This window comes from Populus alba, chromosome 5 (genome assembly GCF_005239225.2).
Source record: "Populus alba chromosome 5, ASM523922v2, whole genome shotgun sequence".
NCBI classification, from domain to species: domain Eukaryota; kingdom Viridiplantae; phylum Streptophyta; class Magnoliopsida; order Malpighiales; family Salicaceae; genus Populus; species Populus alba.
This window is the reverse complement of record NC_133288.1, coordinates 20349207-20361675: the sequence shown is the minus strand read 5'-3', so window position 1 is coordinate 20361675 and position 12469 is coordinate 20349207. Positions and strand designations below refer to the sequence as shown.

At 34.2% G+C, this 12469-nt stretch overlaps 1 protein-coding gene and 1 long non-coding RNA gene across 10 annotated transcripts; one reads left to right on the top strand and one right to left on the bottom strand.

The window, feature by feature from the left end:
- Nucleotides 1-3534: 3534 nt before the first annotated feature.
- LOC118061636 (beta-carotene isomerase D27, chloroplastic) lies at nucleotides 3535-8371 on the top strand. Of its 2 annotated transcripts, XM_035075139.2 has the most exons (7): nucleotides 3535-4016; nucleotides 4106-4245; nucleotides 4766-4858; nucleotides 6705-6766; nucleotides 7020-7126; nucleotides 7898-7990; nucleotides 8231-8371. In XM_035075139.2, the coding sequence occupies exons 1-7, from the start codon at nucleotides 3746-3748 to the stop codon at nucleotides 8269-8271; spliced, it is 807 nt and encodes a 268-aa protein (XP_034931030.1). In that variant the 5' UTR covers nucleotides 3535-3745; the 3' UTR covers nucleotides 8272-8371. The 2 variants fall into 2 exon arrangements, with proteins under 2 accessions (XP_034931030.1, XP_034931029.1); XM_035075138.2 differs by lacking the exon at nucleotides 8231-8371 and having other exon boundaries at nucleotides 7898-8127.
- On the bottom strand, nucleotides 6628-10539 carry LOC118061637 (uncharacterized). Of its 8 annotated transcripts, none has more exons than XR_012169963.1 (3): nucleotides 10318-10539; nucleotides 9696-9819; nucleotides 6628-9568 (listed from the first exon to the last, which is right to left on the bottom strand). It is a non-coding gene; the product is annotated as an uncharacterized lncRNA (long non-coding RNA). The 8 variants fall into 8 exon arrangements; XR_012169964.1 differs by having other exon boundaries at nucleotides 6628-8941; XR_004689595.2 differs by having other exon boundaries at nucleotides 6628-7184; nucleotides 7427-9809.
- Between the last annotated feature and the right edge of the window lie 1930 nt (nucleotides 10540-12469).

Here is a 12469-nt window from a genome sequence, read left to right as displayed (position 1 = left end):
CGAGTTTCTGTGCTTCTAAATGCTGTGTTTTATAATTGTGCTACTAGAAACTGAAAGGTGATGAACGTAAATTCCTTTTTAACTTGTCATGAATAGAAAAAAGTATTCTGTGATGGGTTAGCCTCTTTCTGGCATGAAGATTATGCCAGTTATTGGTCTGTTGCATCTCAGTTAAATACTCCAGGCAATTCACTACTTACCAGGAACAAGATTTTCTTAGTTGCGATTTAGATCCGTTGAGCTCTTTTGTTTTGTGGTTTTGAAAAAAGGTTTTAGTTGAGGTAAGGTCTGTTTGAAACAATGCATTGTGAACATAGCATCCTTGAATAATTTATGTTTTAAATCGATTAGTAAGGTTGGATCAAATGATCAAACGATTTACAAATTGTATAGTATTCATTAAAGGAAAACATGCAACTGGTTGTCCTAAAATCACTGTGTAGCATACGGTCATTAAAAATGTAAATCAGATAGCCTTATCCTGCAATATAAGTTTCCTCTCTTTCCATAAGAAAGACGACAGTTAAACAAGGATCGAATCGAAAAGAAGCATAATATTGGAACAGCTGCAAGCACATTTCTGTAGTGGTATAACGGTAACCTCTAGGTCCTTCTGCTGGGAACTTATCCCAAGGCTTATTCATGAATCTGGTTTGCCTACAACCGCAGGTGTCAGATGTGATTTGTAATGTGGATTGGGAGTGGCCTTCAGCTGCATCTGACGAGATGGGTGCAATTCAATATGCAATCTGTGGAACTATTGTCCGATGTGTAGAGAACGATGATCACGTTTCTTGCAAGCTCATCTAAAGGGCGGTATTGCAGAGAGGTTTTTGGATTATTTCAGAGAAGGGAAACATGGTAGATTGGTTCGATTTAATCCAAGGTCCTATGCATGTGCGCCCAGATATAGTTTTTGAGAAGGCCAACCACCAAGGCTCTTTTTAAATGCATTTTTAATATTTTATGTAGTAGGTGAGAATGCAAATTTTAATTAGAAATAAAATACATTCTAGAGAAAAAATAATCAAGTTACAAACAAGTAGAAAAATAAAGGGAGTCCATGTTAATTTTTTAAAACAAAGGGGTTAGCAGATTATTTTACTTAAATAACAGCCTAACAGGTATTAAACAATAATTACTCTTACAAATGATCATTCTTCCCGGAGCAACATATTTCCACAGCTTCATATGGGCTCACTTGCGATAGGTTACCCATGAGCTTTAACAGCCCAACACACCTAGATTCTCTCCGTCTTTTTCACATGAGAGTGGCTCGAACAGGCTCCTTGATAAAACACTTAAGCGTGGAACACATGAACTGACTTTTTGACGAGGTTTTACGGAAAATCCCACTGAGATAAGATTCTTTCTGAGATTGATTGATGGACTGAAAGTTGAGAAGACTGAACTTGGACAGGTTAAGTAAGCGTTGATGTAGGAGAAATAGATTCTTTAAAGAGTGCTGTGTGTTCATGAGTGCTGTGTGCTTGCTTATACAATTTAAAGAAAATGATTGTAGTGAGAAATATATCTGGTAAGATCAGAGGGAAGATAGCAAGGTTGAAGATGATTCATCTCGAGATCATATAGCTTTAAACGTTAATATGGTGTCCAAACAAAGGGAATACTTATTAATATACTTGAAAACTATAAACAGGTGCTAGAAATGATAACATGTATATGCGAAAGCTGTTTAAATTATGAATTTCACGAGCTGTGTACTATTGACGATGACTATAAAAGTGATCTCAGAGAGATACGTGCCTTCATTTAATACATGTATATCTTGTCATGCTTCTAAGCGAGTAGATCAAATTTGACACAAGTGGAATGTCCTCGAAGGTGAACAGTTGGTGTAGTTGCTGTGTGGTTCCATCTTGGCTTTTTGAGAGATCATAGCTAGCCTTCTACCCAAAGTTCAACGATGGGTGCCGTGAGTCTATTGGGTTAACAAGGACTTCTTGGAAGTTGAGCCATCTTTCTTGGATCATATATAGAAATGGATCCCATGGTGTGTCTAGACGCGGAAAAGGTGACTCGTGCTAAAGTCTTGAATGATTATAGAGCTTTGAATTTGTATGTCTCGATCGTGAAACTTGTGTTGTATGTCATGTAACATGTGATCAAGATGTAAATTCAGGGCCATCACCTTCTTACACAATTTTTAGATGAAAAACAATCACTTTTGGGCGAGAAAGAAAATCTTGAGGCTCAAAGAGTAACGAAAAGTACTGATTTTAGTAGCATAAATTGATCAATGATCAACATGATGCATTAAAATTATCTTTAATAGTCTACAATATCGATCACCTCCATTCATCTCGAAATTTGGAGGAATACATCATGCTAGCAGCCCCCAATGTTGTCATGCAATAGCGAGAACTGACTTCATCGGGAAAAACTACATTGTGGCTGCTAAAAGAGGCATGGCAGCGCAGGAAAGTTGTGTTTTCCAGGAAAACGACATTCTGATTCTGAAAATGATCAGGGATCCATAACCTATACACGCCTTAATGACTCACAGTTTCGTTTGTTCATGTATTGCCTGTAGAATTTTTAGATTTCTGAGATGACTGATTTGGAAATCTTCTTTTATTAGTTTATTATTATAAAAATGCTTGACAAACTGTTGATGAGCAAGCATATTTGTACCGTCAGCAGCCTCCTCCATAACCAGTTACTCGATCTTTATCCAATCTTGGTCTGTGGAGGTTGGTGTATTAATTTATGTTATTCTACACTCCGGTGGGATCCAAATCCAAATCCAAATCCATGATCGTGCCCTCTTACATCCTCAATCGTCAGTTGATAGTGAGACGGTCTCGATTAAGCTAGACATCAAATAAATATTAAATGGTGGCTCAGCGGTGGAGCCTGACACAAAATTTAATTTGGGGGGCTAAACTTACTATAATCTTGCACGGTATAATGTTAATAGCGCATAAAAAAGGATTCCCAAGTCCTAACTCAGTGTCTAACCAAAATCAGCACTCATGCTTGTCCCACGGGCAGGAGCTTTGACTTTCTTAACATGAACCAAAATAACAGACACCGGCTTGCATTTCTTTCTGAAATCTCTGTACCTTTTTTTTAAAAAAAGAGGTTTTTTAAGCTACCGTGCAATACTTGCTCGCGGGATTCTCATGTTCGTTTTCCATTCACCACGAATTTCTTTCTGAAATGGTCATAAACCACAGGTTTCAAAGAGATCCAAACATCTCTGGCTCTGGTCTAAAGTTTAATGAACCTAGTCCAATGAGGATACGTACTCAATTTACCTTAAGAAAAAATAGAAGCATAATTTGCAACTTCCCAATGAAAGATTCTTTGGATTTTGTTTTGTTTGATCCATGATGTCTTGATGTGATGCAAGTTGAATGAAAGACAGGGTGCTGCCACAAGAACCTACGCTGATCACTCAATAGGGTGACGATAATCAATGCACCGAGTAAACGTCCACTTGTACTTACCATGAGTACTCTATATATATATATATATATATATATATATATGCGTTAGTGTGAACAAGAAATGCAATAACACAAATTAAGGTTGCAAGATTCCAAAAAACCTGAAACAAAAACTACAGGATCTTCTTAACTAAGGAGTGTTGTTTAAAATGGTATCTAAGTATGCTCTCTTTGTTGTCATACGCTCCGCTTCTGCCAAAAACTAGATCCGAAGATACAATACAAAGTCTAGCCCCTTTAACCTCTCTATCTCTTTCTGATCGACCAGAGACATGGAAGCAGGGATTCTTCGGCAAACTAGAAGTCCTACTCCATCCCTGCCGCGACAGCCGCGTGGTTGTAAGATCAAATATCACTCTCCTGCTATTCTTGCAGTTCTTACAAGAGCACCGGATAATAACATGACTGGAGTAACAGAGAAAAGGAAAGCTTCAAATCGGACAGACAAGTTAGCAGGACTTACGAAAAAGACTATCTATAATGATAGCTGGTTTGCCGAGCTAGCGATAAACTATCTATCACAGCAATTTCAAGATGCAACAGGTTTAGTTAATTTCTAAAATTGATTATTCACGGGCTTTTCTTCATTTCCTTTTCGAGGATAGAAAATCAGAGCATGATAACATGTGCAGGGTTAAGAAACAGCAAGAGAGGTTATGAGAGCTTGGCGCAGACAGCTACAGATACATGGCAGAAATTCAGTCCAATTCAACAACACGGGGTTGTGCTTCAATCTCTTAATCGAGCCATCCCCAGACTGATCTTGAACATGGCAAGTTCGATATTTTCCTTCCTGGTTTTACCTTTGTGTAAGAGTATTAATTATTCTGGTTTTCATGCACACATACTATAGAGAAATGCATGGAAACTCCTAGGCCTTCCAAATTCTCATCTTTATTTCTTTGAGAACAAGTTGAATAGAGTGAATTATAGTGGAACCATGTGCCAAAATAAAGCATTCTGACTGGATTTTTAAGCTGCTACACATGTATTATGATCCATCCTTTTCATCTTCTTTATACTATTTATCAAAAGAAGATAACATTTCCTCTAATTCCTTCTATCTCTCCTGTAGAATTGATTCGGAATTGTTTGAGACAGGCACTCAAGAGTCACTACAAGACGGTTTGTTTGGAGAAAACAAAATAAAAGCAAAAATTATTTTTTAGATTATGTGGAACTCTTAAATAATTTTTCTACTAATCCATGTCGTGTGAGGTGTAATTCCTAAATTGTTCATAGCATGCTCCAATATTATAATGAATCAGCGTTGATGTTTCGATTTGTGGCAGATAAAGATAATGCTACCAGAGTCCACGTTTAAAAGAGAATACTTTGCGGCCTTCACAACCTTGTTCTTTGCTTGGCTAGTCGGACCCAGCGAGGTAAGAAAATTTTGTTTTTTATGTTGTTATAGCGATTAATTTTTAAATATTTTTTTTTAAAAAATAATATATATTTTTTATTTTTAAAAATTTATATTTAATATAAGCACTTAGAACAATATGAAAATATTAAAAAAATTAATTAAAAATAAAGAAAAAATAAGAAAATTTTATTTAAAAAAAACACTTTAAAGATATATAAACAAACATGATTTGTTGCTTTTACATGTGCTTTAACATTACTCCAAAAATTAAAGCTTTCAATTTGTTTTCTTAACTATAGTTGTGGGCACTGCATGCTTGCTTTGTTTTTTTTTTTTTCCCTTCTCATCTGAAACCCGAGGGGTGTGATCTGGGAGGTTAGTGGGCCTAGGATCCTTTCCCCTGGGGAAAAACCATGCCAGTAGCAGAACAAAGCCAGTAAGAAATAGTTTGGCATTGCATACTGAAAATTGAGTATTAAGTCCACCCGGAAATAAATAAAACCTTGAATAATGGAGAATTAGCCTCCCCCAGATATGGCTTTCCTTCAACTAGGAGAAAAATTAACTCGCACGTTGTGATTCATAATTTCATTTTCCATGCAAGAAATTATACGGTGGTCTGGATTTACAATTTAATTTCCTAAGCTGTAAATCAACATGGGAGGTGCATATTAAAAGAAAATTAGTGCTCAATACAAAATTAATGCATTTCGCCTACAAGTAACTAATTAAAAGAAAAACAGTTGATTTATTAAATACAAGAGTTAAAACCACATTTTTAAGAGTGCATTTAGCATGCCTTTGAATTATGATTCATAGTTGAAAAATTATTTTCATAAATAACTTAAGATAAAAATAACTTTAAATAGAAATATGTTCAGTAAAAATCACTCAAAGCAATTTTTTTAATAAGGAATATAGTGCAAGTTATAATTTATAGGTTAAAAGTTAAAAATTTCAACTTCTGATTAGATCAAAATTTTTAATTAAATTTGTAATATAATTTAAATTAAATCAAAAGTTATTTCCAACCAAATATACTTATACCTTTTTTCAGTTAAAAATTAAAAATAACTTAATTTATGAAAGTAATACTAAGCATTATTTACAGATATTGCCCCAAACTTAAATTACAACATAGCCGGGTTATAGCAAGTCTTTGATTACATAATAATTTGTTCGGCAGAGAACCGCCATGATTGAACAAATTATAATCGCTTGACGTAGGATAATAAATGCATAAGAACTGTTTTATGTAATATATAAAAGTTTTATACTATTAATTCTTATGTGAAAGGACTTGTAAATGCGTCCATAGCACCACCCTCATCGTGTAACAAGAAATACTCGTTCAAATAATTGATAAATCAAATTTAAAAGTAATTAGTTCTAGATTGTTTTAATTAATCAAGCTTCAGCAACCCAATATTTAAAATCGTAATTCGTAAATAAACAATTATTTTTTAAAATAATTAGTTTGATTATATGTTCAACATCATCTAAGCTTCCTAAAACAAAAATATATTGAATATGCTGTCAAAATCCTAACCGTAAAGGTCGGGCTATTCATTCAATATTCACATTTCCATTTAAATTCATCTATACTGAATCTGTTTACTCATATATGTTCTCCCTTGTGCTCGGTTTGATATTTTTTTTTGACCCAAAATTCCTCTCAATAGCTAGCTCTACGTTAGGTCATGACAATCATTGATGTCCACAATTATGGGAACATTTTGCAGATTAATCACTCAATAAAGAACAAGCACACACCCCCACAAAGCATTTTGCCAATTAAGATATTTCTATTAAACTGTGATTATACCCTAACGAGAGTGATTTCATGGATTTTACAAAACAAGGTGCGGGAGTCTGAGTTCAACGGAAAAAAGGAAAAGAATGTAGTCCACATAAAAAAGTGCAGGTAAAATAACTTCCCTACAATTCCAAACTTAATTATTATAACCTGCGGGGGTCCCACTATCCCATACATGTCACCAGCCTAAGACACTTTCCTCGGTAAATCAATCTGCTCCAATAAATTTGATGCTTCAAGGCTCTCTCCTTCTCCATTTCCATCATGAACATCATAATGTCAATAATCATCATCATTTTCAAATCATCATTAAAGTTTTTATTGCACTTGGTATCTTAGCCATCAATCCTACACCTTGCAGGTTTTTAGAGGAGACAAACTGTGTTGGGATGTGTACCAATCTGTGTAAGATTCCGAGTCAAACATTTATCAAGCACTCCCTTGGAATGCCAGTTGACATGGTTCCTAGTAAGTATTCTCATTCAGCAACTATATGCATGGCCACACAAGCATAAGAACCAAATCACTGTATGTGGCACAATCATAAGATACGGCATTTGAGGGCAAAAAGAAAGAAAGGACAAACACAGAACACTACTGCATAAGAAATCAATACTCAAATTTTGTTTTGCACTGCAAAGGGCGTATAATGTGCAGAACATTTGGAATAGAAAGTTGCCAATAGAACAACGATTTTTCCATTTCTCCTCTCATGGCAATTGAAAAGGAACAAAATAAAAAGGGATATACTTCAAGGAGTAATAGTACCTGCACTAGACAATGTGGAAGCCATGCTCATCATGTCAATGGAGGGCCCCAAGGGGGGCCCAAGCATAGCCACTAAGGGTGCAAAACTGCAAGTAAACCCATCCAATCTAAGGTGAGAATTTCAGCATATAGAAGAATAATGCTAATATATCAAGTCAAAATTACCTGAATTAGTGAACATTAATTAAAAATATAAGATTCCATGATTGGTGCCACCAAGTCGTCCAAATTCAATACAATCCGCTAATTTTCACCTGTTTCCCATGAAACCAATCATGATCCTTAACCTGCTCCCATATATCATGACAACAAGCACCTAAGTTGAACGTTAGTCACATTCCCACGTGCCAATCATTAGCTGAGTGCAGGGCCACCACTGTTAAAATTTTGCAATCAACACACGATGATTTAAATGAAGGGGATCTGTCTACTGCAGCTAAGTTACTAATGGTTTGCTGTCTGATTTTGTAGATTTTGATGATATGAGCTGTGAGATGATATTTGGTCAGGAGCCTCCGGCAATAACTGAAGATCCAGCATTCAAACAGCCATGCTATAAACTATGTAATAATTCAAGTCACCCTCACATAAGCACATGCTCGTGCATCCTTGATTCCACCATATGTTTGGGCTTAATGAACAAAACAAACACATCCAATCTGGCAGCAGATTGGCCATATGTGGACCAGAAGAACTTTTGAGTGTTCTAAAAGCAGTCTACTAATTGAGAACAATAATATCAAAGTTCAGAGAATAAATAAGGGAAGTCGTTTCACACTCACACAATCCTTGTGTATTTTGCAGGTAAAGCAAACCGAAAGCACATTATGAAATGCTCAAGTTAACATGAAGAGACAAGGAAGGAGGAGTTCGTTTTACCATATGAACCTTTTATCCTGACAACTAATTGAGAGATATTTCTTTCATACTGTATACAATTCAGAAGTTCATGACCACTTGTAATAAGTCACAATATTGTAATGATTTTGTACTTATTCAATATACCACTTAAGAAATGAGAGACAACTTGTTCAGCACTGGTAAAGAAACGGTAATATTGTATCTACTGTAGTTTTGCTCTGTTTCTTCAAGAATTTTAATGCAGTCCTTGGAGTTATATAATTGTTGGCCTATAACTAGGGTGATTTAGATTTCACAGTGATATGGCAGTAAATACAAAAATATGATGATTAACCATACATTGAACTACGCAAATGTAACTTACCTTATTGAAAAGGTCTGATAAATTTCTTTTTTCCTTTTTGGCCAATTTATGATAGATGTCACAGGGCCCAAGAACTCAAACCCAGGATGGCTTTGGGTAGAAATGATACTCTACTAGTCATGACTCCAAGATAATTCCACAGTTTTTTTTTTCCTTTTTTGGAGATCAGTAATGGATGCCAGTCATAAATGGAACTTGCTGCTATAACAGGCAACTCAGATGTTGTGGTGTCGATGGGGAAGGAATATTTGTGGATTTGTATGAAACTCACTAATAATGGTCACACATACCTGAGACAAGAATGTTTGAAAAATTGAAGAGCTGGTAGCAAATCATGATTACCTCTGATATAAATGCTTGCATCATATACTAAACATGAAAGGTCATTCAAAATCAAAGAGGCTATTAGCATCAACTCTCTTTTCACCTCCTTCATTCAGATGAAACCATCATGTTGGGCACCATTTAAATGAAGCCAAACACTAAGGTCACAGTTTTGATTAGACAGATCCTCAACAGATTGATAAAATGTTAAAACACTGTTCCTCCCCTCTAAATAGAATTACCACCACGCTGATTTCATCACAACATTTGGTGAGGCTTGGACTAGGTGCTAAACCCCTACTTTCTTAATCATGCTCATAGCAAAGCCAATTAACCTTTTATTATGAAAAGTGCTTTGACCAAGGATTTATTGTAGGGTTTAGAATCAGCAGGGTGGACCAAGATTGTTTCCCACCTTTTATGCTCTGTCAAATGATCAAACTAAAGATTTTTCAGCTGTCTTTTCTGTCTTGTTGAGAGAGTGACTGACTACTGCCACCCATTATAAAAAATTTAGCTGAAAGTGGATACCCTTCATAATAATCTCTTTGCAAGTGTTCAAATATGAGACTCAGTGGAGAGACAGGGCACACCTGGGGCCAACCATGAAAGAGGTATCATTTCATTCCACAAAGACTGTGTTTGGATCTAAACAATAGGCACAATGGAAAATGCGTAGAGAAGCATCACAAATTTAAAAGGATAGAGAAGGAAGAATACCTGGGCGATGTTGGCAATAGCAAGAATTTCATCACCATGCCTATTCTTGCCAAAACTTCACGACCATGGACAGAGGTTTTTTTTCACCTCGATATCTTATCAACCTAAACAAAGCTGCCAAAAACTAAACGAAGCTAAGAATCCATAAAATGCCAAAAACTAAACGAAACTAAGAATCCATAAAATTGAAGTAAAGCACACAAGTCTAATATTTTCTTCTACTTCAGACATTGGTGGAGCAGGACTTCCACCTTCAACATCCAATCCACAAACAAAAGGGGTCCTAAACAGTGAGTTCCACAGTGTTGCACAACATAATTGCACTCAATTATAGCTAATTGCTTACATCTGTATCAACTAGGCATAATTAATTGATTGATTTCAAGTCTTTGGAGTGTGATTATGGAGTAAAAGCATCAGAAAACTGATGCCAAATGTCCTTCAAAACAGCATAATTTTCAACCCATGAAATCGTGAAAAACAAATTCAGTTTCAGTAAATAATCTTAACGCTGAGCTACATCAGTAATCAAAGGCCAAGCCAAGCTAACGAAAATAATCACAAAACGGATTAAAAAAACTGACAATCAACCAAAAACATATACAAGAAAACGAGAAGGTACCATTCATTGCAGCACAAATGAGCAAAGAGAGCTCAAATGAAGGAGCTTGGAGATCCGATTTTGAGATTTGTAGCAAAAACCGTTACTAAATGATCATCGTTGTACAAGATTCTTAAGTAGAATCGGCACTGTGATTTCCTTGTATTAGCGTATCATGTCATGTGCCTTCATTGATCTGCTCAGTTCCAATTTCCGAACAAATAGGCTTCGGCTGGAGAGAAATTGTCATCGCTCCTTTAGATAGGGCTTCTAATCGTGGGCTTGCGTTGGCCCGATTATATTGCTTGAGTGAGGGGCTTCGTATGGGCTTAGTAAATGGGTTGGGGTTTTGGGCTAATGGTTAAATCCCAAGTAGCTAATAGAAAATTTAGTAAGAAGTGCGCCATAAAATTTAGATAATAACTAGTTACATGACCCATGCGAAGTCATGAATTAATTTTTTTTTTTACATAAAAAATATAAAAAAACTAAGAATTAAAAAGTTAGGTCTTTTTGCAAAGTTATACCTAATAGTCTTGGGTTTGGCTGCAACGCTTGATCTAAGAGTAGTATTTATAATATTACTAATAATATTAAACTTGCATGACCCAAGTTTAAGTGGATTTGACTGCAATACCAGACTCAATAACCTTGGATGTGGATCTGGCTACAAGGTCATATCATAAAAGTGTGATAATTAAATAGATTAAGTAAAAAAAAATAGAAAAAAAAAACCAGCATGAAAAAAATAACTAATGAAAAAAAAGAAAAAAATCTAAATTAATTGGATTAACCCTTTAAACCAGGTTAATCCGTCAAACATTGGATTCGTGTCGTGAAAGTTTGATAACTAAAAAGAAAAAAAATTGACAGATTACCCAGAAGTAACTAGGCTAACTCGTCAACACCCGGGATCCGTGTCATGAAAGTTTGATAACTAAATAGAAAAAAATTTAACATTAACAAACTAAAATAAACAAAAAATAATAATTAAAAAGAAAAAAGCTAACTAGGTTAAAAGAAAAAAACCTATAGGAAGAAAAAAAAATTAATGAAGAAAAAGAAAAAAAATCTAAATTAACTGGGTAACACATCAAACCTGAAATTCATGTCATGAAAGTTTGATAACTAAATAGAAGGAATTTTAATATCAACGAACCAAATTAAAAAAAAATTAATTAAAAAGGGAAAAACAAAGAAGAAAAAACCTACACGGAGAAAAAAACTAATGAAGAAAAAGAAAAAAAATCTGAATTAACTAAGCTAATCCATCAAACATGAGATATGTGTCATGAAAGTCTTATAACTAAATAGAAAAAAAAAATTAACATAAACAAACCAAATTAAAAGAAAAAAATTAATGAAAAAGTAAAAAAACAAAAAAAAAAACAAAAAGCATCAGTTTTTTCACTCTGAAGTAGTCTGAACTGCACTATGCAGTCTAAAGTCAAAGGCATAAAAACTAAACAGAAAAAAAAACTAAAGGCATCAATTGATAACTAAATAGAAAAAAATTTAATATTAATGAATTAAATTAAACAAAGAAATATTAATTAAAAAAAAAAAAAAAACTATAAGAAGAAAAAACTAATGAAGAGAAAGGAAAAACAAATCTAAATTAATTGGTTTAACCCATCAAACCTATGAACCGTGTCATGAAAGTTTAATAACTAAATAGAAAAAAATTTAATACCAAAAAAATAAATTAAAAAAATTTATTGAAAAGAAAAAAAAAAAAAGGCATCAGCCTTTTCACCGTGGACTCTACTATGCAATCCACAGTGAAAGACATAAAAAGAAAAACTAAAGGCATCAGCATTTTCATTGTGGACTGCATACAATATTAAAAGATGAATTTGGAAGAAAAAAACTAATCAAAAAAATAATATGAATCAATTGGGTTAACCTGATTTGAACCTAGGATTCATACCATGAAAGTGTAATAACTAAATATATATAAAAATATTTAATATTAATGAACTAAATTATAAAAAAGATTAATTAAAAAGGAAAAAACAAAGAGAAAAAAACCCATAGGAAGAAAAAACAAAAATCTAAATCAACTAGGTTAACCCGTCAAATCTAAGATCCGTGTCATCAAAGTCTGATAATTAAATAGAAAAAAATTTAATATTAAGAAAGTAAATTAAAAAACAAAAAAACAAATAAAAAA